At 37.1% G+C, this 24,555-nt stretch overlaps 2 protein-coding genes across 4 annotated transcripts in view; both read left to right on the top strand.

Moving 5' to 3' along the window:
• Window positions 1–16,094, top strand: part of st8sia5 (ST8 alpha-N-acetyl-neuraminide alpha-2,8-sialyltransferase 5) — a gene marked incomplete at both ends in the record, with an annotated part of 28,926 nt that extends 12,832 nt beyond the window's left edge. Inside the window, 7 exons of one of the 3 annotated variants that reach the window (XM_081391181.1) lie at window positions 4,898–5,005; window positions 11,853–11,945; window positions 12,182–12,268; window positions 12,421–12,565; window positions 13,457–13,569; window positions 13,660–13,752; window positions 15,632–16,094. In XM_081391181.1, the coding sequence (XP_081247307.1) occupies window positions 4,898–5,005; window positions 11,853–11,945; window positions 12,182–12,268; window positions 12,421–12,565; window positions 13,457–13,569; window positions 13,660–13,752; window positions 15,632–16,094 (1,102 nt within the window). The remainder of the gene's footprint in view (window positions 1–4,897; window positions 5,006–11,852; window positions 11,946–12,181; window positions 12,269–12,420; window positions 12,566–13,456; window positions 13,570–13,659; window positions 13,753–15,631) is intronic. The other 2 variants (XM_081391182.1, XM_081391183.1) reach the window with 2 other exon arrangements.
• A 5,873-nt stretch (window positions 16,095–21,967) lies between these two features.
• Window positions 21,968–24,555, top strand: part of loxhd1a (lipoxygenase homology PLAT domains 1a) — a gene marked incomplete at both ends in the record, with an annotated part of 39,244 nt that continues 36,656 nt past the window's right edge. Inside the window, one exon of the mRNA XM_081390490.1 lies at window positions 21,968–22,256. Coding sequence (XP_081246616.1) covers window positions 21,968–22,256 — 289 coding nt within the window. The remainder of the gene's footprint in view (window positions 22,257–24,555) is intronic.

Here is a 24,555-nt window from a genome sequence, read left to right on the forward strand (position 1 = left end):
CAATTGAATATAGAAAGCAAAATTGGGAGGGCCTGTTGGAGAAAGTACGTGCGCGGTTGTCTCATTGGAAATGGTTGCTGCCCCAGCTGTCCTACAGGGGAAGGGTGCTGATATGTAACAACCTTGTAGCCTCTTCCCTTTGGCACAGAATGATGATCCTTGAACCTCCAGAAGAACTTGTGAGACAAATTCAGAGATGTCTGGTGGATTTTTTCTGGTCGGGTCAGCATTGGCTGAAGGCTCCAGTGTTGTCTCTGCCCAGACAGGAAGGAGGACAAGGCCTAGTGGACATCAGATCCAGACTAAAGACTTTCAGGCTTCAAGTGGCTCAGAGACTCCTCTATGGGAAGGACGTGAGCTGGGCTGGGGTAGCGTGCATCCTATTGAGGAAAGCAGGGAACATGGGACTAGATCGCCACTTGTTCCTGATGGACATAAATAGGTTGGATCTTGCAGGATTAACAGCGTTTTACAGATCACTCCTAAAAGCATGGACACTGTTTAAGATTTCTCGGGAGTCAAGCAATGCACAAAGTTTGTGGCAGAAAGAAGAACCATTGCTTTTTAACTCTGCATTGAATCTGGACATTTTTAAAGACCTATCACTCAGGAGAAGTCTGTGGGCTGCAAAAATTACAAAAATTGGACACTTAATACCTGAAGGTGAATGGATATCAGCTGAGATTTTTGCTGAAAAAATGGACATAAGATCTATTCGAGTGGCAAAGAATATTTTGACTCGGATAGTTGAGTTTTTGCCACAGAGTTACAGACTCTCCTTAGAAACATATAATGGAGAACTGAATATATGTGATTTCCCAGAAGTAAACATTGCAGCTGAGACTGGAAGCTGGGAAGAAAATGAGGGTGGACTATTAACTTTTAAGACACCTCAGTTGGGACTTTTCAGCAAAACGGATAAAAAATCATTGTACACAATGTGTGTCAAGATATTGCATTTTCAGGCTCTTATGAGTTTAAAAGAGTCTAAATGGCAAGAGGTGTTTGGAGTAGGTGCCTCCCCCAAGGGCAGCTGGAGGACCTTGTACAAACCTCCTATTGAAAAACGGGCTGGAGATCTTCAGTGGAGGTTAGTGCATGGTATAATAGCTACGAACAGACACAGAGCACGTCTTGATCCACAGGTGAGGGAGGGATGTCCTTTCTGTGGGATACCAGAAACTGTTTTTCATTTATTTTTAGATTGTACTAGATTACAACAGTTGTTTCCAATAATAGAAGGGTGGTGTCTGGACTTGGGAGAAGTTTTCTCACCTATGGTTTTCATATATGGTCCGAAGTATAAAAAGAGTAAAAAAGAGGCCCATGTTTTAATGAACTTTTTATGTGGACAAGCTAAAATGGCTATTTGGGTGTCACGGAAAGAAAAAATGAATGGTAATGAGTCTTGTGATGTTGAATCTGTCCTAAGTGGGTTTATAAGGTCACGATTAAAAATTGAGTACACTTATTACAAATTGGTTAATGATATTGAAACGTTTAAATATAAGTGGGGTGTGAATCAATGTATTTGTGATGTTGATCACGATGGAAATTTAATTTTTTGTTAGTTTTTTTTGTTTTTTTTTTTGTTTTGTCTTGTTTTGTGATGTCTTATTGTTTGTATAATTGTTTAGAATATAAGAAGAAAAGGAAGGAAAAAATAATTTTTTAACTTTTGTATTAAAGTGATTGTTAAAGTCAAAAAAAGTCTCTCTCTCTCTCTCTCTCTCTCTCTCTCTCTCTCTCTCTCTCTCTCTCTCTCTCTCTCTCTCTCTCTCTCTCTCTCTCTCTCTCTCTCTCTCTCCTCACATTAGCAGCTGAGTTTGCATTTCTCATCCTGGTCACAGTGCTTACAGGAATTTGAAGAGCTGATGTCCACATTAAACTGATTCTTTCAGGATTTGTGAACATCGGCTACTACAGCGAATTTGAAACGTGTACTTTCTCTTCAGGGACAATAATGTACCAAAAACAGAGATGGCATCATGTTGTTCACAGATATGCTGTCTATATGAAACTGACTGATTGGCTTAGTAAAAAATTTTATACATTCACTAATACAAAAAAAAAAAAAAAAAAAAAATCCTAGATACATATTTAGTTTTTTTTTTATTATGATTTGTGACCCTGGACCACAAAACCAGTCACATGGGTCAGTTTTCTGAAATCTGATTTATACATAATCTGAAAGCATAAATAAATAAATAAATAAACAAATAAATAAACAAATAAATAAGCTTTCCATTGATGTATGGTTTGTTAGGATAGGACAATATTTGGCCAAGATACAACTATTTGAACATCTGGAATCTGAGGGTTGTGCTGCATTCACTCACAAAAATAAATGTTTTAGATATTTACGGTAGGAAATGTACAAAATATATTCATGGAACATGATCTTTACTTATAATATCCCAATGATTTTCACGATAATACGATAATTTTGACATACAATGTATTGTTGGCTATTGCCACAAATATACCTGTGCAACTTATGACTGGTTTTGTGATCCAGGGTAAAAAAATTTTACAATATAAGGCAGCAATGTCTTATCTCCCAAAAAAGCCTGCAATAATCAGGATTATTGCTTTTCTTCTAACCTAGCATATGTCTGATCTCTCTCTCTCTCTCTCTCTCTCTCTCTCTCTCTCTCTTTTTGTTTACCAGTGTTTTAATCCATTAAGCATTGAAGCAAAATAAGCATCAGTAAGATTAATATCCAGAAACATGCAAGATAAGACCATGTGCAGGGTGAAGACTTGCAACATCTGTCCTCAGTTTTAAATACGATATACATACCGTTAAAAGGTTTGGGGTCAGTAAGATTTTATCGTTTTTGAAAGAAATTGATTCTTTTATTCAACAAGTATGCATTAAATTGATAAAGAGTGACAGTAAAGACATTTATAATGTTACAAAATACTCTATTTAAAATAAATGCTGTTTATATATTCATCAAAGAATCCTGATATGAAATGTAGACCTATTTCCAACTCTTTTTCATAATCATTGATAATAATCAGAAACTTTTCTTGAGCAGCAAATCATCATATTAGAGTGATTTCTGAAGGATCATGTGACTCTGAAGACTGGAGTAATGATGCTGAAAATTCAGCTTTGATCAATAAATTACATTCTAAAATATATTAAAATAGAAAAGAGTTTAAATTGTAATAATATCTCACAATATTACTGTTTTTTACTGTATTCTTAATCAAATAAACTGAACTGCATTTGAACATCTGCATTTGATTATTGACACATGAAGTGTCTAAATACTAGGGGTGTAACGGTACACAAAAATAACCAGGAAAAAAACCCATCGAGAATGTTTTTTTATTTAATATTTTGTATGTTTAGGGGATTTTATGGTACTAAATTATATTTATACAGTAGTTGTAATCCATTTATTCACTTTTTGAGCATGGACCTGAAAATGATATTTCCAACTTTAACTGTCTTGAATGCTTTTGAGCACAGACTTCAGTTTGGTCTCTTTTTAAAGGTGACAAAGTTTAAAAAAGTGAACTTTTTTGTTGATTTTTTTATTTAATGTTATGAAAAATGCAAAAACACAATTTTCAATATTTATAATAAATACATATTTTGCAAAATACATTTTACTCTAAAACTGTGAGAAAATCAAAGCCATAAATCTAAACAAGATGTGATCCAAATTTGAGGTTGCTGTCTCAAAAAACGAGCTTTCAGGAAGAGTTTGTTTGTGCGCAGTACCAAACGTTTCCACTAGATGAAATTCGTCTCCCATTCACTTCCAATACAAGTGTGACTATTTTTTTTCAGGACCATTTAACATTTTCGAATCATGTCCATGATTTGTGTGTGTGTGTTTGTGTGTGTGTGTGTGTGTGTGTGTGTGTGTGTGTGTGTGTGTGTGTGTGTACTTGTACAACTCTTTGTGAGGACCAGTTTGAGTTTTAGACCATTGGAGTGAGGAGGACAAAGAGAGTAAAGTGAGGACATTTTGGCCGGTCCTCAGTTTCTAAGAGCTTTTAAGGCCTGTTTGAGGGTCAAGACTTGGTTTTAGGGATAAGGTTATAATTAGGTTAAGGGTCGGTTTAGGGTAAGGGTTTGGGTTAGGCACTTAGTTGTGATGGGTAAGGTTAGGGTAAGCGGCTAGAGATTGCATTGTGTCAATGAACGTCCTCATAAAGATAGGTGTACAAGAATGTGTGTGTGTGTGCGTGTTCACACAGCAAGTGCCAAAACCTTTAAAAATAACCGAACAGCAACACACATCTGACAGTAGGGCAAACCAATGTTTTAGTCTGAAGCACGACACAGAGTTTGAGAGCATTTCCACTGTTTTCGTTCAGTACACAAGTGAAAGACTCATCCGGAAAATGTTAGGTACATGTCCCGTTACACCCCTTCTAAACACTTGGTTACACTTTATTTTAAGGTGTCATTGTTACAGTGTAATTATATATTTAAGTACTGAGTAATATTAAGCAACTACATGTACTTACTATAGGGTTAGGGAAGGATTAGGATTTGATTGAGGGTTAGTTATGCATAATTTACTGTTATTACTATGGTAAGTACATGTAACATATGTAACAAGGACACTGTAAAATAAAGTGTTACCGAACACTTTTGTCGTCAGGCTACAGCTGATAATGATGATATTTCTGTAAATGTAAAGACTTGTTATTTCCAGTATGTGAAGGGCTGATCTGGTCTGCATCTTTGTCATGTCACTTGTCCGATCTGGAAGATTTTCAGTAACAGCATACACAAAGTTGTACATACTTTGACAAGCCATCAATGAAACAACTCAAATCTTACAAATCTGTGTTGTTTTTGACATTTATTTGCTGCCTTTGAACAAATAAATGAAACCTTAAACGACCTGCCTCATTTTTTCACTAGTGGGCAACAGTTTTCCCGCCTCAAAGGAGAGGAGGTGGGCAACTGGAGCGGGCTCATTAGTTACCCCGATGATGGAGGGATGAAGCCGGCCAGAAATGGGAGGAAAAGGTACAAAACCGCACAGAAACCTCTCAACAACAACACCAACACTCGAGAGAGAGAGAGAGAGAGAGAGAGAGAGAGAGAGAGAGAGAGAGAGAGAGAGAGAGAGAGAGAGAGAGAGAGAGAGAGAGAGAGAGAGAGAGAGAGAGAGAGAGAGAGAGAGAGAGAGAGAGAGAGAGAGAGAGAGAGAGAGAGAGAGAGAGAGAGAGAGAGAGAGAGAGAGAGAGAGAGAGAGAGAGAGAGAGAGAGAGAGAGAGAGAGAGAGAGAGAGAGAGAGAGAGAGAGAGAGAGAGAGAGAGAGAGAGAGAGAGAGAGAGAGAGAGAGAGAGAGAGAGAGAGAGAGAGAGAGAGAGAGAGAGAGAGAGAGAGAGAGAGAGAGAGAGAGAGAGAGAGAGAGAGAGAGAGAGAGAGAGAGAGAGAGAGAGAGAGAGAGAGAGAGAGAGAGAGAGAGAGAGAGAGAGAGAGAGAGAGAGAGAGAGAGAGAGAGAGAGAGAGAGAGAGAGAGAGAGAGAGAGAGAGAGAGAGAGAGAGAGAGAGAGAGAGAGAGAGAGAGAGAGAGAGAGAGAGAGAGAGAGAATGCCACACAGCCAATGATCAGCCGCTTGCATGTATGGACTGGAGACACATCTAATCCCATCAGCCAATCAGATGAGCTGTGGCAGCTAAAACCACTTCACGATATTCAGAGCGAATCAGAGGGCCAGGACTAATTAGAGTTTCACTTTTAGATTTCCATAGGAGAAATTAAGCACAGCAGTAATCGCTTCAGGAAGTATTTGTCCCATTCGCTTTCTCCAAACCAACCTGCTGTGAAATGAATCGCAACCTCATAAACTTTGACTTGAAGTGAAAGTTTGAACATCTGAGAAAAAATAGACAAAGGTGTAAGTCTGTGTTTTTTTCTACTAACTTACTGTATATTGCACAATATATAGCCTACATGTGTACTAGCTAATTTTTGTTCAAATTTGTATTATTTGTTTGTATTGTGTCATAATACACATTTCAAACACTGTAAAAAAAAAATACATCCCCAAGTAAAAAATTTCAAGTGACCGATAACATCTAAATTTTTCAATTAGTCCGACATATTATTTCTCATTGAGCCAATGTTAATAGACTATTGCAACAAGAATTTTACTTGGGCCAATTGAAAAATTTAGGTGTTTGGGCCACTTGAAATTTTTGATTTGGGAGTGTTAGAATTTTTTTACAGTGAACAGAAGCATGCTACATTTTGTAAAACATCTCAGCTGTAATTACTTATTCATCATACTGGAAGGGGAAGGAAATGTTGGGCACATTGCATTGTGGGAAACAGTATTCCATGCAGTTTGCTTTATTGTATAGTGCAAGTTATTTGCATGTCGAAATATCTGAACAAAGCCACTGCACTTAAATGGGAATTGACTACTTATCCCATAAAGCATTGCAAAAATTGTAGATGAATCAAATTATTGCACAATATAAATTTATATATATATCATTTTAGAAAATACAATATTGCAACATACAGTTATTAAACATTTATTAAATGATGTATTATTAAATATGATATAAATGCTACACAGCCCTGCATCTTGTTTTTTTGCTGATTTGCAAAAAAATGCCTATTAATACCTTAAAATGAAGATTTTTCATCATATACTGAATATGTATGAGCTTTTATGCACTTATCAAAATAACAAAGGCAGTTAAATGTCAAAGGTGTGGTTTTAATGGGTTTCTGCGGGTCTTAAAAAGGTCTTAAAAAGTCTTTTTTGCCCTTACACAAATTAAGGCCTAAAAAAGCCTTAAATTCATAAAATCATGGCATTAAGTGTTGCAAAAAATATCTTCCTCAGTATTTCTGTCCCATTTTCCAATACATCTTTAAATCAAGATACTTGAGATGCAAATGTCAAATGAAGTCTTGAAGAATTAAGTGAGTTTAGAGAACAAGAACAAATATCTGTCAGTGAGTTATGGAAACTTCCCTTTGAATTCAGTTTATATTTCTGAGCCCATTGGCAGATATTTCTTCTTGTTTCAATCATAAACTCACTTCATTTTGACCAGTTTCACAGAAAACAAGACTTTGTATTAAATAAATGTATCTTGATTTAACAATCTTTAGACATTTGCACTGGAAAATAAGCCAAAAATACTGAGGAAGAGCATAACTTTTTTGTAGTGTGATCAACAAAAAAGAGATTTCCATATTCTAGCGGTTGTGAGCAGAGCGATTTAAGATTTTGTTGTTGTAAAATGAATTAAAAAGCAATGGATATCTTTTGCAAGTTGTATTCTCAAACTCTGAAGTGTATTGAGTACACTTCAATTCTTTACTTGGTCTTAAAAAGGTCTTAAAAAGGTCTTAAAAAGGTCTTAAATGCAAACCTTAATAAAACCCGCAGAAACCCTGAGTATTTGAAATGTATCATTGAATTTAGTCTGCAAAGGAGTGCAAAAACAAATGTCAACAAACCTTTCGCACTGTTCGGATGTAGTAAAACATTCACTGATGAAGCATTTTCTTCTGTCACTTGCCATGATTGTAACCTTGAAATCATGGATTAGGCATAAAATAATGTCAAACATTTTGTGAGAAAACAAAACAGGCACTATTTTTGGAATCAGCACCCCAAAATTAGTAAGAAACAAGGATTGGGTTTCATTCAGCAAATATGATGCAGTGTGGTGTTATTTATAGTATTATAATGGGGCTAAAGGCGCACCGGGGTAAAAGGCGCATTTACCTCGATTCTCTTTTAAACCATTAGATGGAACAAACATTCAGATAAGCACAAAGTTGATTCTGCAATAATTTGATCTAATATTTGATTTTTAATAAAAAAAAATATACAATAATTTTTTTTTCAGTTTTCAGTTTTGATTTTCAGTTTTGTTGAAGGTAAGAATATGTAAAAGTATGGTATTTGGGGTAAACGGCGCCCCTGCTGTCACAATAATTAATATGATAATAAATATCAGGCTGACTTTTCCATTTGTTGACGTGACATGGTTAGATTCAGATGGGAAATATCAAATATTAAGTTGGGGTGTCCACCTTAGAGATAATACCCATATTTATAATGAAACCATAATATTTAAAAAATATGATTTCAATCATATCATATAAAATGTTAAATGTTTTGTTACTAAAGCTATATTAATTTATAATGGGATCTCATTCAGTGCTTTCATAATTTTTTAAATAATTTTGTTTCTGTACTTTTAAAATGAACATATTTTAATGACAGTATATTTATTTAACAAAAATGAGTACGAAAATAGTTCAAACATTGCTAAAGTGATTGTATTGAACAAGTATGAACTTAGACATTATTAAAAACACATTATTTTAGCTATTTGTATAATAATGTGTGCCGTGTGTGTGGTGAAAGGCCCACCTAGCCACCATTTTTAACCAAACTTTTTGATTTATTCACACACAAAACCTATTCTCCATCAATTTTCAATAAAAGCACAAACTGAAAAGCACGTTTTCCTCACGATGTGCCTTTAGCCCCGCTATATTCAAGTGACGATTGTGTGGAGAAAACGGATGGGATGTGTACCCGGGGAACCCTGCTGTTGTGCTCTGTTGTGGTTTTCAGGAACTGAAGGGTCATTGAACCACACGTTTAAACTCTAAACCTAATCCACTTGTATGCATCTCGACAGATGTGTCCGTCAGAGTTTTCAGCACTCTGAGGCTCAGATCACCGTAGTTTTCACGCCGTGCCTAGCTGATTTGCAGAAGAAAAAAAAAGACAAAAAGAAAAGGTAGGCCACACTGATGGCATCTCCAGTTCACCTCCTTGCCAACCCTTGAGGATGTCTCTTCTTCGTCTTCTTTTCCATCGAGGGTCCGACTGCTCATGCTCAGTGCTCGGCACACCGCCGATCCGTTTCTGCATGTTGTCTGCAACTTTCCATCCGCCCTTGACCTCTGACCCCATCACCCCCTGCCCCTCTACCTGAGGATGGGAGACCCTCCTTGTGTTCTTCTGGATGTCATGGGTCCCTGTTTCTGTGTCCCATCATGCATTTCTTACCCCCCCCCCCCACCACACACCTCACCTGTGTGTGTCATGAGCACACTTGAGTGTGTGTGTGTGTGTGCACGCAAACAGCTTGTGTAGTGGAGTGTGAGTGTGTGTGTCATGTGACTTGATTCCCGCTTGCTCATTGCACCGCCTCTTTTTGACCTAAACAAGTAGGTGTTTTTTTTTTAACGGTTTTTCTTTTCATCAAAATGATCACAGAAGATTGTAATGTGTCATCGAGGGTGTTTGACTGATCACACATAAGGTCGCTCATGATTACCCAGTGTGCACCTCTTCAGGCTACAGCACAGTCACATGTCATGACGTCACTCCAGTCAGAGATGTATGGAATCGCTAAATGTGTTTCTTTTTCTTCCGCCTTGCCTTCCATCGCTCCTTCACTTTATTTCTCTCTTTGCTATCTCGTCATTCATCTTCATTACAAACCATTATTTCAATTATTCAAAGTAGTGTTGGTATAGATGGCATTTAAACCACTAAACAGCATTTTATTCATTATTATTAATAATAATAAGAAGAATAAAATACAATTTAAATAATAATACAATGAAATAATGCAATAGTAATAGAATAAAATAATATTAAAATAATCTTGAATAATTTTGAATAATAATAATAGTTATATACTTATTATTATTATTAAATACTCAGCTTTTAATTTTACAGTGCAGTATTATTATTACAATAGTAATATACTAAAATTATAATATTTTAATATTATAATAATACAATAAAATAATTGGTTACACTTTATTTCAATAGTCCACTTTAGACATTCTACTAACTATAAGTAATTTTGCAACTACATGTCAACTGGTAGGTTATGGTTAGGTGTTAGGGTTCGGGTTAGGAGAATAAGTCGACTTGTAGTTGCCAAGTTACTTACAGTCAGTATAATGTCTGTTGGGGGACCAACAAAATAAAGTGTTAGCAGATATTAAGCAGACAGTCTACTAATAATCTAATGACAGTTAGTTGACATGTAGTTGCAAAATTGCTTATAGTTAGTAGAATGTCTAAAGTGGACTATCGAAATAAAGTGTTACCAAATAATTTGAATAATAATAATAATGCAAATATTTGTATTATTATAATGACAGTTATTATTATTAGAATTAATAATATTTATAATTATTTATATTTTTGTATGATATAGTCATATGGTCACATGGAATGGAACATGTTATTATATAACAAAGAAGAAAATGTATTTTAAAAATGCTGTAGCGTTTGTAGCATTTTACATAAAGTCATGTGCATGATGTATGGGAGGCCTTTGGCTTCTGCAAAGATAGTTATCAGCCATTTTGGCTCTGATTTCATTTTCAATATCAGTGAGTGGTCAGCAGTCCACCATTACAGTCCATTTAAAGCCCATTCAAATGGAAACTCAAAGCACTGAGTATGTTCTCATGGACGCCTGAGGCAAAAATTAAAATGGTAAACAGAGACATGAGAAAAACACTTCTTCACACACACATACAGATTATTCATTTAGTCCATGTTTTTTTAATGCATATTTTCTGTATTTCTGTTTCACAACCAAGGTGAGGACTCATATTTCATCCATCCAAACCCTGCTGCCTCTTCTCATTGTGGTGAAACTGTTATTTCTTTTATATTTCTCCTCAGAACATCAGCAAAGACCATTTTTAGCTGAATGTGTCTTGCATATCAGAAGGAATGTGTCTTCAAAGTTGAAGAATCCTCAAGGTTTTCTATGGAATTCCTATTATAATTTGGAACCAATCCAAATGGGAACAAACAAGACCTAGAAAAATTATGGACATACAGTACATACATACACTGTTGTTGTTATTGTTTTAGTTTTTTTTACAATTAACATATTTTGGATATATGAGGGAAATTTTAAATTGGAACCTGAAACTTTGATACAATTTTATAAATTAATTTCTAGTTATATCAAGCTCTATCAGGTAGAAATTCCTATTTAATAGTATATATATATAATTATATCATATTTTGTAATTATACATACATTTTCATAATTTCATAGGTAATAAAAAGTGTAAACGCTGAAGAACATTCACTTATTGAAACCTCTGGAATTACATAATTTCATACTGGACAAATATTTATATATTTAAATTTAACTAATTTCAATTGCCACTCCTAGTTTCTGTAAATAAAAATGTTTGAAGATTAGCAGCTTTCTCATTACAGCAGAAGCACCAGGAACATCATGACGCTTGAGGCTTCGGAGTCAGAAAATTCTGTCGTTAATTACTCGACCTCATGCCGTTCCAAGACTTCCGTTCATCTTCAGTACACAAATGAAGTTTTTTTTGATGAAATCTGAGAGCTTTCTGTCCCTCCATTCACAGCTACGCTTGGACTAAACCGCTCAATTCATATGGATTAGTTTTACGATCTCTATATGAACTTTTCGAAGCTTCACAGTGGTAGTTGCGTAGACTGTCAGTGGAGAGACAGAAATCTCATCAAAAACATCTTTATTTGTGCTCTGAAGATGAACGAAAGTCTTACAGTTTTGGAACGACTTTAGCGTGAGTAATTAATGACAGAATCTTAATTTTTGGGCGAACTATCCCTTTAACATGCAATACAAATGCAGTGTAAATAAAGAAAATGTATTATTTGGTTCTTAGAGGATTCATATTGGATTCTGTTAGGATTGGTTCCAAGCTATGATAGAAATCCATTGGCATTCCCTCAGGATTGTTTGGCAAGACTGTAGAAAACGTGCAACAAGGATCTTCAGTTAGTCTGGAAGCCCATGGCAGTGTGTGCCGAGTGTTTGACTCTCTGTTTTCTGGCAGGTATCTGGAACGCTCCGATGGCTCTTTGGAGTTCAACTCCACTTCCTGCAAGGAACTACGGCAAGAAATCACAGATGTGAAAGTACTGACCATGTACGTTTCTCTCTCAGATGTCTGTACGTAGAGAGTAAGCAGTCCAGCGGGAGTCAGATATCCTGATGAATGTCTCATCTCAAAGGACAGACCTTGTAAAAAGAGCATCTATTTAAAGACATATAATATCTGAGCGAGAGCGCCGCTTCCTTTCCTTTCTTTGGTAGTGATTCTTAAGGAAACCGCACTTGTGCTGTTGCTGTGTTTAACTGGCTTCATGTGTGCGTGTGTTTTAGGGTGAAGACATCAGAGCTGTTTGAGCGATGGAGGAACCTGCAGGCGTGTAAGTGGGAGCAAAACAAGGAAGAGTCGGATCATTTCAAGTGAGTCCCACAAGCACTTCTATCCCACAACGTCAACACAGTCATAATGGGGCTTCTCTGTCAAAGGAATGATGTCATCTCTCTTGATGTCCAATAGGATTCTTTTGTTGTAACGAAGTGATGGTGATGTCATCTCTCCCCTTGTCCAATAGAATGTCTCTGTCACGTTGCTGCAATGCCCCCTCCTTCCTGTTTACCACGAAGAGAAACACTCCCTCGGGCACTAAACTGCGTTACGAGGTGGATACCAGTGGAATCTTGCACATCAGCCCGGAGATTTTTAAAATGCTCCCTGATGTGAGTGAGCGTAGAGTTAAATCATCTTTAAAGTTCTTGTTTTTGACTACATGGAAGAGAAGAATTAACTAATGATTCCTATCGGAATTTCATCATCATTTAGAACCATTCCTAATTGGAATTTTCATATTTAGATTCCGATAGTTTGGAACATTTAGTTTCTAAGAGGATAAAATGGACATCAAAAAGAAAAGAAACTCGAATGGAGTTTATTAGCAAGACATTATTCCAATAAAATAGAACTTGAGGTATTCATAATGTATGTTATAATGCTTTATATATTTTCAGATATAATTGTAACCTAGTTAAAATGCATTAAATTTGTACAGGTTCCTTATTCCATCTGAAATTAGTTGTTTGGCATGTGTTTTAATGCATTGCCTGTATATACGCATTATAATGTATTATAACGGTGGTTACAGTTATTAATGAGATCATGCAATGCATTCTAAGGTTCATTACAAGGCATACAGTAACTCATTCAAATACTTTTATAATGCATTATATATAAAGGCTTTAAGTGTTACCAAGTTGCACAAAATCTGATTCACATAAGATTCTCATTATGTGAATCAATTAGGATTCTTTTAAAACTGATTCCAATAGGAATAGATTGTTTTTCCAGAAGTGCAGGAGATGTTATATCTGCACACGTGAGATCTTTTTGCACACACAGATGTAATTGTTCTACAGTTGAGCCACACCCTGACTAACATTATGAATCTTTAAGTATCAAGGCAAGCGTTACCTAGCAACTTCTGCAGTGATCACACCCTAGAAACTCAATGCCTGCAACAGTTGCCAAGCAACCATCTCCAATCAATCATCCCTGCAATCCCATTTCGGTTCCTCCTGTCCTGTTTCTGAAAGTATTCTCTGCTCTGACTGCAGGACATGCCCTATTCCAAATCCCAGTTTAAGAAATGTGCTGTCATCGGGAACGGCGGCATCATCAAAAGCAGCAAGTGTGGACGAGAGATTGATGCCGCTGACTTTGTCTTCCGGTAAAATGCAGAAGCGCTGTGTGTGTGTTTGTTTGTTTACATCATTGGAATATTTAGAGACCATCTAATCATGTTCAATCTCTCTTTCAGATGTAATATTCCTCCCATCTCAGATGTGTACAGTGAAGATGTGGGATCTAAGACTGATCTTGTAACTATAAATCCCAGCATTATAACTGAGAGGTACACACTGCACACACACACACACACACACACACACACACACACACACACACACACACACACTCACCGACCACTTAATATTTAAAATCATATCATTATTATTATTGCATTAGGCATTATTTATCCATATTTATCATCACAGTAATATGTCTGGGGTTTTTACTTTAGTAATTTTTACATTTTTATGTATTAACCTCATTAACACTGATGATTGTTGTTACTTTTATATAATATTTTTTACTGTAATCATTTTATAAAAAAGACAGCATTAATACTTCACAATTGAAATAATTTATATATATTTTTAGCATTATGATACTGAGAGTTCGGAGATAAAATTTGTAATAAGCATGAAAAGCCTAACTTAAAATAGGCTTAATTTTTCTTTAAGCAAAAATAAATAATAATAATTAGTGCAGTCAAATCATATCTAACATTAGTCTTTGTTTACATAATACATATATATATTATTATATTTATATATATTATATGTCTATGTGTATATATACTGTATACACACACACACACACACACACACACACACACACACACACACACACACACACATATATTTATAAATACATATACACAGTATGTGTATGTATACACATCCACCCACACACAGACACATAATATATCTAAATATAATAATATATATACACACAGACATATATTACGTGAACAAAAACTTTTATGCTAGATGCGATTAATCGATTTGTCAGAACTATTATGTATATGTATTTATTTTTAGGGGGGTGAAATATAATCTAGACATATTCTCAGCAGGTCCTTCTAAGAAATGTGTGCTATAACTATCCTTTATGCAAAAAAATAGTTATGAATACTAATGAGATCATTTTGCATTCCTGTAACACAACCATTCGGATTTAATGAGCTAGCGCTAATGCTAACGCCACCAGTACCACCAATTGCACCAATTCCCAAGGCTCATCCAAACTCTGACAGGAACACTATGGCCCTGTCCCAAATGGCGCACTTCATGTGGACTTTCAGTCTCGCTGAGTCTACGAGTCCGTAGGCCGTCCCATTCAGCATTTTAACGCTCTGAAGTGTGCTCAGCAGCGCCCCCTTTGTACCCCGAAGCGGTCTTCCGCGAAGCCCGCATAGATGCAGGCTCCACGCACTTTAACTACCCAGGAATCCTTGCGAAAGGCCAGTTGGAGAAAGGAGATTTCGCTCACGGACAATTGTTGACATGGCTGAGAAGAAAATATTACGTTTTTTATGACCTAGATGTACATTTGACCAGTTATTACCTACAGTTTATACAAACATTATGGTCATCGACCAGTGGTTGATGTCTCAAACATAATAATAGTGCGTTGAATAATACGATCGCATTATGATTCATTAAATAAATAGAACCGAATATCAGGGCTTTACTGAGTCATATGTAAACATAGTGAATATTGAAACCTGTAAATTCATCTGAAACTCATGCACATTTTCATTATGTGTCAAAATTGTACTCTTACTTCAAATGGAACATTATGTATTATTATGTACAACTGTATACATCATTTAAATAAGCATGATGTATCTATTGTCTAATGCCCAGGTGGCATGCACAATATAAAAATATAGAACTGTAAAATTAGGCTGTGTAGTTGACATGGAGATAAGACGTCGGAGCGCAAAAATGTGATTTCTCCTGTCCAACAACAACCAGGCTGTTATTTCCAGCGTGACGATCGAGTCTGTCCCAAAAATACCTCTCAATGCGCCCTCGTGGACTCGCGCCAAGGGCCCTATAGGTCTGCACTACATGACGTCACCAAAGTGTGGACTCTGAAGAAGCCATTTGGGACAGGGCCTAACTCTCTCTCCCTCTCTCTCTCTCTCTCTTTATTTGCACCAGGTTTCAAAAGTTGGAAAAATGGAGAAAGCCATTTTATGACGTTCTCCGGAATTACGAGAACTCTTCGGTGGTTTTGCCGGCGTTTTACAACACGCGGAACACCGACGTGTCCTTCCGTGTGAAGTACATGCTGGACGACTTCCAGTCCACCCGCGGCGTGTTCTTCTTCCACCCGCAGTACCTGCTGAACGTGCAGCGCTTCTGGGGCGTGCAGGGCGTGCGAGCCAAGCGCCTGAGCAGCGGCCTGATGCTGGTCACCGCGGCCATGGAGTTATGCGAAGAAGTGCATCTCTACGGCTTCTGGGCGTTTCCCATGAACCCCTCCGGGATCTTCATAACACACCATTACTATGACAACGTCAAGCCCCGCCCCGGGTTCCACGCCATGCCGAATGAGATCTTCAACTTCATGCACATGCACGCTCGCGGCATCTTGCACGTGCACACGGGGCCCTGCAGGTGAAAAGGACGAGGGTCGGTGCCTCGATCTGATTGGATCGTTTTGCAGAGCTCCTCCCGTTTACTGGCGCTACGGAACTTAGACTTATTAAGGCTGATTTAATACTTCTGTGTCGGACCTACGCCAGAGCCTCCACGCTGTAGGCAACGCGTTGATTTTCATTTATACTTCTACGTCGTAGTCTGCGTTGAAATGGGAGCATGTGAAACCCGAGGGAGCGGTTCTAGCTGACCAATCACAGCGCTTTGCGGTCCGCGTAGAATTGACGCATTGTTACATTTTTGGAGAGGTGCACGCCGAAGGGTACGCGCGCAACGCACAACCTACGACATAGCTACGGCGGGAGTTCGACGCAGAAGTATAAATTGGGCTTTACGCATGTGTACTTGCGTGTGTGCAATTCGCTGCCTTAAAGGCCAGCCGTTTTATTACTACGTGTTTTTACAAAATAATGTCTGGACGGTTGCAAAGTGGTTCGTGTTTCCTGTTCGGTGATTTTCTGTAGTTGTGTCGTATTTGTGTATCTGAGCAGATATCACGTTTTAAACTTTGTGATGAGGCTTCATGCGCCAAACAAAATAGCGACAAATGATGTAAAACAGAGCATTTTGTTTCTACGGTTTCTATTTCTGCAGAGTAGCCCCGCCCACACTGGAATCTCATTTGGTCTAAAATCCCAGTCCACTCAGTTGTACATTAAACATAAAATATATTCAGATTGGATGAGATTGTGGCACGTTGCACCTGTTTAAGGCACATTGTGCCCTTTATTACAATAAAACACTGTTTTAAGAGCAAGTTTAACATTCATTAATAGCAATGTCAGTGCATAAAGTTTGGCATGAAGTTGAACATTCCAGCTGAAACTTTTATGTATAATGGTAAATGCTTGTACATGTTTAACGCATAGTTTCTGAAGATGTATGATAATTTACAAATGAAGTAACACTTTGTGTAATCAAATCCAACACAGTTGTTTATATGTTGAGGAATGTTTTTATAGTCTATTGGTTTCTCTCTCTCTCTCTCTCTCTCTCTCTCTCTCTCTCTCTCTCTCTCTCTCTCTCTCTCTCTCTCTCTCTCTCTCTCTCTCTCTCTCTCTCTCTCTCTCTCTCTCTCTCTCTCTCTCACACACACGATCAGTGATTGAGGTTTCAGTGTCTTTTAAATCGACTGATCTTGTTCATAATGCTGAACTTTATATACTTTGTTTCTTTCATATATGATATTGTGATAACAGTGTGACCTTATCACTTTACCAAGAAATCAACTTTTTAATATTTGCGATTTGAGATCCTGATTTCATGAAACTTGAAGACATCTTAAAGACATCTATCTACCTGTCTGTCACCACTGATTTCTTAAACTGCACAATATTATTCTATAATTACTTTTTATTATTTATGCATTTTATTAATATTTTATTCTCATATTTATCATGCATTGTTATTTTGTTGTCAGTTAACCTACCGTTGTTTTGGTAACACATGTACAGTTATTTGTCAAGCCAATAAAGTACACAGATCTGCTTCTCTATAAAGTGAGTTCTGTGTGTTTTTATATTATTTTTAGTCTCTCTCTCTCTCTCTCTCTCTCTCTCTCTCTCTCTCTCTCTCTCTCTCTCTCTCTCTCTCTCTCTCTCTCTCTCTCTCTCTCTCTCTCTCTCTCTCTCTCTCTCTCTCTCTCTCTCTCTCTCTCTCTCTCTCTATCTCTCTCTCTCTCTCTCTCTCAGATATCCAGAGTTGGTGTCAGATGTTGATCCAGTAGTAAATAATTGACCAGTTTCAGAGGTTAATCAGTGTTAATCAGACAAACATAGTTTGATTTCTCTGGAGTTCTTGTCCTTTACACACACACACACACACACACACACACACACACACACACACACACACACACACACACACACACACACACACACACACACACACACACACACACACACACACACACACACACACACACACACACACACACACACACACACACACACACACACACGTACGTTGTGTTTTCATGTTTTATGGGGACTTTCCATAGACAGTTTTTTATATATTTCAGAACTTAACTGGGGAAACCCTACATTATACATCACATTATATGATTCTGTTTTTGAATGAGGATCTAAATAACATAATGGAACATTCTACTCGCTTCTTTTTAATTCTGTGATGTCATTTTTAAGTTTAGTGTTTTAACCAAACTCTAACCTTTTTTTAGGTTAAAACTCTAAAAACTCCTTGGAAAGTTTTGCTTAAAAAACTTAAGAAGTTGAAATCCACCGGACATAAATTATGTAAGAAATAAAAAATACTTTTGAAATCTGAAAAAAGAGACTACCTGGAGAAAATCTTAGGAAATAGAATATGTTTTCTAATGAAAAATGCCCTGCATGATTAATTAAATCATTTGAAAATACTGATGGGGTCAGGGTGCTTTGTTATTAATAATTTAAATGCTTATCAATCATGATGTATAATTTGACAAACGAGTTCATTTGTTTACATTGCATCAACTAACATGAACTTCCATGAGAAATATATATTTTTACAGCCTTTATAAACCTTTAGGTTTAGCTAATGAAAATGTTCATGTTCTTGTTGTTTCACAGTGCATTAACTAATGTTAACAGATACGACATTTGACATTAAATGTTTCAGTAAATCTAAGCAAATAACATTATCTTGGCTAAGTAGAAGTATTGTTCATTGTAATATCATGTCTACTAATATAGTTTAGTGATGTTGACAAATGAAACCTTGTTGTAAAGTGTTACCTGAAAAACTTTACTAGTACTGGCTATAATACAGATGAATGACATCTGACAAAGAATAAATCAAGACGTTTTTTAATCTGGATTAAGAAGTTTTTTTTTTTAATCTGGATTAAGAAGTTTTTTTTTAAATCTGGATTAAGAAGTTTTTATCTGGATTATATATGTATTCATACAAGTTTAATTATAATGTAAAAAACTAAAATCGAAACAAAATGCAGTTTAATTTAAGAGTAAATGTAGGCCTTTGATGAACCACTTGATCCGGTTTACAAAACGGACTGGACACACACAAACACCGACAAGAGGCTCAGATGTAAGTATATTAGCTGGTCAGCTGACCCATGTGTTGTCTCTACAACAGAATGTTTAGTGAAGAGTGAATAATTTAACATATGGTGTGTGTGCGTGCGTGTGCGTGTGTGTGTGTGTGTGTGTGTGTGTGTGTGTGTTCTGTATGTGCACTGTGTGCATCATGGCAGCGCTGTGTCTGTCTGTTATATCGCCCTCTGCTGGTCGTGTCAGTGCTGCTGGTAAAAGTGTGCCCACAAGATGTTTCTACGTGTGCAAACTGAAATAAGTTGTAGGCTACGAAAGGAAAGAAATTGTGAGTTATTTTCTTTAAAATTAATATGGCTGGTGTTTTTATTGTGGTAAATGGTCAGGACAAGAGAAATGTCCTACACACAAAGATAGCAAATCCTAAACACACACAACAAACACACAACATCCTTGTTGAGGTAATTTGAGAGAGGGAGATATAAAACCGTGTATGCGAGAGATACAGTGTGTAAATGAGCTGTTGTGAGGCTGTGTGTGTGTGTGTGTGTGTGTGTGTGTTTATCAGATGAAAGCAGTATCAGGTGTTCGTAATAAAGCTAATGGCAGGAGTCAGAAGGTTTTCTTATGGGTTCAAATTCTTCAGAATCAACAAAGACATATAGATTAGCAATCTACTTGCACAAGAATTAGCATTAGTTTTAAGCATTATGTGCATTAGCCTATAATAACGTGTTATGTATAAGTCTTTTTAGACCAGTTCTGCGTTAATTGTCACTAATACACATCTTACATTTCTTTTGTTGGCTACGTATGTTTATGGCTTGGTTTTCTGTGACATTTGATGATTGCTATTTGTTCGTGTGTGTGTGTGAATATATCACTGCTTGTGATGTGATTGTTAAATGAGTAAATATAATGTTTTGTAGAAATTGCAAGAATGAATTGTGATTGATTTGGTAACATAAGAGTGCCTTGAAAGTGACATGTTTTGTTTTGTATGCCTTTTTTTTTTTTTCTTCTTCCATCTTGATTATGAATTTATGGTTGTCTTGAGTTACATTCCATCCGTAAAATTTCCAGCTATTACTGCATATTTTTTTCTTTAAAAAAAAAAAGAACATTTGTTGAAAAAATGTATTCGTTTAAAATTATTATTGAATTTTGCACACATATAAGTAAAAAAAACCCAAAAACATTTATATAATTAATTTTAAATTATGCATATACATATACATTTTAATTTTAATATATTTTTTTAAAGACATTTTTGGGGTTTTGGCCAGATTTTATTTTATTTTGATTTATTGGTTTATTTAAAAGGGGACAGTGCAATTTCATAAAACACATGAACAAACATGGTTAAAAAAGCCAGAATTAGCCAAAAGGCTATTTTTCATCTGTAGTCCCCTGGCCAAGATAACAAAAAAACAAAAAAAAAACAAGAAGAAACAAACCTTACCTTAAATCTTAAACCTTAAATCCCTGTTCGAGGGTGAGCTATTTTTGATTTTGACAACTAATCCGAACACCTTAAACCAACTATCCAGAAGTTGAACACTTTAGCAATATCATATGAATGCCATGGCACTAACAACATTGTGAAGGCGAGGTTTGTACAGTCAAGAAAATGTAAAAAGTGTTTATGAGCTGTTGTTTATGCTCATTTTCTTGTATGTTCACACACAAGTGTTTTGAGCGACTTCTACTTTCAGCCAGACGGCAATTTGCCTAAATTAGGAGCCCGATCTTCTTTATTGCCTAGCTTGGGTAAAGCATGTTAAATAGTTTGACCACGTTAATCCAGTGGCAATAACTTATTTATCTGTGTTAATGAAATCACTGTTAATTATTTAGAAGTGTTAGTGAAGCGTCTTTAATTATCTGTTCTGTAATACTCCCTCTCTACCGGTGTATCTTTTTTCTCTCTCTCTATGTCTCTCTGTGTCTTTGTTATATAATCTCCCTTTTTTTTCTCTCTATGTCCTTTTTATGTTGATGTGCATTTGAAATGTACAATGGTGCACGAATGGGCACATATTTCCCTTGACGTTGTGTTTATGTGTTTTTATAAACATAAACCATATGAGTTAGTGTGCGCATATAAACGCACGCCGTGCTTTAGTAAAGCGATCCCAGGACCATGAATAATGAACATTATGAGGCCCAACCCCCCTCTCTTTCGCTGTCCTCTCCGTTTTCATTTGCTTTCTCTCACAGATCATGTGACCACTCTGAGACCAGTAATTATTCATGAGCTCCTCACCGCACCGCAGGACCTGCGCGAGAGAGCCTCCGGCTCCGAGCTGAGGCCCCGCTCCAGCTGCACGCAGGGGCCCATCGGCCTGCACGGGTCAGACGGCGACACCTTACACCGCAGACGGCGAGGAAACACTCACCCTCACCCCGCCACACTCTGGATGAATAAAAGATGCCCACAAAAGAGAAAAAACCAACAGAAACCGAAGAAAGGGATGACGAAGGAGAGGAGAAGGAGCCAACAGTGAAAGGAAAGAGTAAGAGGGACGCAAAGACGAGACAGAAGAGCTCCGAGGAGAAGACAGCAAGCACTGAGACACTTACAGAGAAGGAGAAGAGAAAAAAGAGTGACTCCGTAAAAGAGAAAAAGAAAAAGAAGAAAAGGGAAGATGTTGAGGTGACAGAGAATGACGACGGGACAGACGAGCAGAACAACAATGAGCCCATCGGCGAAGAAAAACAGACCAAAGGGAAATCCTCAAGCGAGGAACGGGACGGAAAAGAGGTAAGGAAAGAGAAGAAGAAGAAGCGCAAACCATCCGAAAGCAAAGAAGGACAAGACGACATGGGGTCCAAGGAGAAAAAGAGCAAAGACGGCAAGAAAAAGAAGAAGTCGGCCGAGGAAGAGGAGGATGAGGACGCCGTGCAGGAGGAGGAAGAGGAGGATAAGAAGAAGAAGAAAAAAGATAAAAAGAAAAAGAAAGGTTCTGACAGCGACGAGGACAAGAAAGCAAAGAAGGGGAAGAAGTCGAAGGTCAAACAGGTGGATTATGCCGAGCTCTACCAGGAGGAGCTGATGAACTATCACACGGAGGAATCGGATGATCAAGAAGATGAATTCAACAAAAAGAAAGGTAGACTCTGGAAGAGGATTCCACTCCTGTTCTTCTTTTTATCCTTCAAGTCTTTTCGTCGAGACAAAAGAGAAAGGGAGAGTTTAAACTGAGGTTTTCCCAAAGCAGTTTGTCAAAGCTTTGTGCATTTATTAATCTGCTCGAAAAGTTGTGTCATTCCTCATTTTCTTCCCAACGTGCTTTTATGGGTTTGAAAGGACGCCATGCAGTAACCAAGTCTTTTGAGCATCATAACGGACAAAAAAAAAAAATCATAAAAACACCATCCAGAAATTTCAGAGCTTCAGTGATGGAGAAGATTATCAATTTACAACTTTTGGCCTGTTTCTCACACAAATCTAGAATGAAAAAAAAAAGTTTTTGTTGTCCTTTTTGTAGCTTGACTGCCTTGGTTAATGTGAACTGCCCGCAAAAATCTCTCTTTTTGTGTTCAGCGAGCAGGTTTAGAACAACATGAGGGTGAATAAATGACATAATTGTCATTTGTCCTTGATAAACTAACTTTTTAAATGAGCAGATTAGCCTACATGTGGAGACTTGGTGAAGTGCAGAGCCACCCGACCTACTGTCAAACTGTCTGTCTTTTCTGGGGATGAGCTGTCTTTCTCTCTCTGCGTCTGTCTCTCTTTCTCTGCTTTCACTCTCAGTCAGGCACCCCCGTCCTCTCGGTTTCTCACAGGTTGGATTTCTTTTAACCCTGGAACATCTCTTAATTGATTACTTGAACGTTGGAGGTCGAATGGCGAAAACAGAAATAGACGAGGGAGGAATGGAGACAGAAATAAAGAGCAAATACTCCACCTCTTATGAACGATTTTTCTGGAGTGGCAATATGGAGATTAAAATGCTCTTGTTTTTAGGCCTGCGATAGCGTATTCTAATCAGAACTTTAATTTTTAAGAGTGTCAGTATCTGATTTGCAGTCAAATTCTGATCTTTTCACTAAGGTCCAGTCAGAGAACCTTCCGGATTTCATATTGGCAGACAGCTCTAGAGGTCTCTGTTTGGCACAGCAGAAGTGTGTCTGGATTGGCTGATTATTACAGTGTCCTGGCTGGCAGCAGGGTATCATGACAGAACGGCGGCGGGCGCTGTGCCAGCGGTGGATTTGAATCAGACGGGCACCTCTCTATGGCCTGAAACATTACACTCTAATCGGCCTATTCATGGATCCATCAAAACCGCATTCAGCACGGTGGACGTCAAGCTGTCAGGTTCAGTCAGGTGTAGCACGTTGAATTGAGGTTATCACTTAGCACCGACCCAGGGGAACCTTACCTTATATATCGCAACTTAAAGGGACAGTTCACCCAAAATGAAAACCTGTATGAGTTTCTTTCTTCTGCTGAATATTAAAGAAGATATTTTGAAGAACGTCTGTAACCAAACAGTTGTTGGGCGCCATTGACTCCTATAGTATTTTTCCCCTCCATCAACTGTTTGGTTACCCATATTCTTCAAAATATCTTCTTTTGTGTTCAACAGAAGAGATAAACTCATACGGGTGAACTATCCCTTTAACAACGTGAGAGAATTAAATATAATTGCAGCGTTTACCTGAGGTAGGTCTATAGCAACAGTGCTACTCGAGCGCTTTCCGTTAGGATCTGTATGGGATATTATACTGGTAAACTAAGAGTAATGTCATTATTTATCATTAAGATAGTTATCATCGAGATTTATTTTATCAATAAGACAGTTGACAGCTAACTGTGGAGATGAGGGGAGGCAAAAAGGGGAGGTTGCACGGGACAAACCTGCAGGGTAAAATAAGTCGATCCACTGAAAATCATAATGATTAAAATATCATTATTACATTATATGAACACACATATTGTGAATTATATAGATTTTATGGACAGTAAGTATAAAAATAATCGTCGGTTTATTTCAAGTAGGACATAAATGAAAGTAAACTTGTTTTTCAGTGATTCAGTTTCCGCTATGAATGATTCGGGTGGTTCGTTCAGTGAAAGATCCAAACCGATAACTTTTCAGTTTGTGAAACTTCACTGATTAATTTAAAGAACCAGTGGCCAGTTTCATAAACTTATCCTATATGTTGACTGTGTGGCTGAAGAGCTAGTCTGACCATCAGTTTGTTACTTGTCGGATTCAAATTGGGCCAGTCTAGTTTTTTATGTAGCCTAACTGTTAAAATAAAAATGTTATAACTAAATAAATAAATTACATGACTAACTTGTAAGACTGAGTTTATGCAACTGGCCACAGTTCACAAGAGTCATTTGTTCGTAAAACAAGTAATAAAAACTCAGTGAGTGTTTTAGCGCAATTTTCT

This window comes from Scardinius erythrophthalmus, assembly GCF_964197995.2.
Source record: "Scardinius erythrophthalmus genome assembly, chromosome: 17".
NCBI lineage: Eukaryota > Metazoa > Chordata > Actinopteri > Cypriniformes > Leuciscidae > Scardinius > Scardinius erythrophthalmus.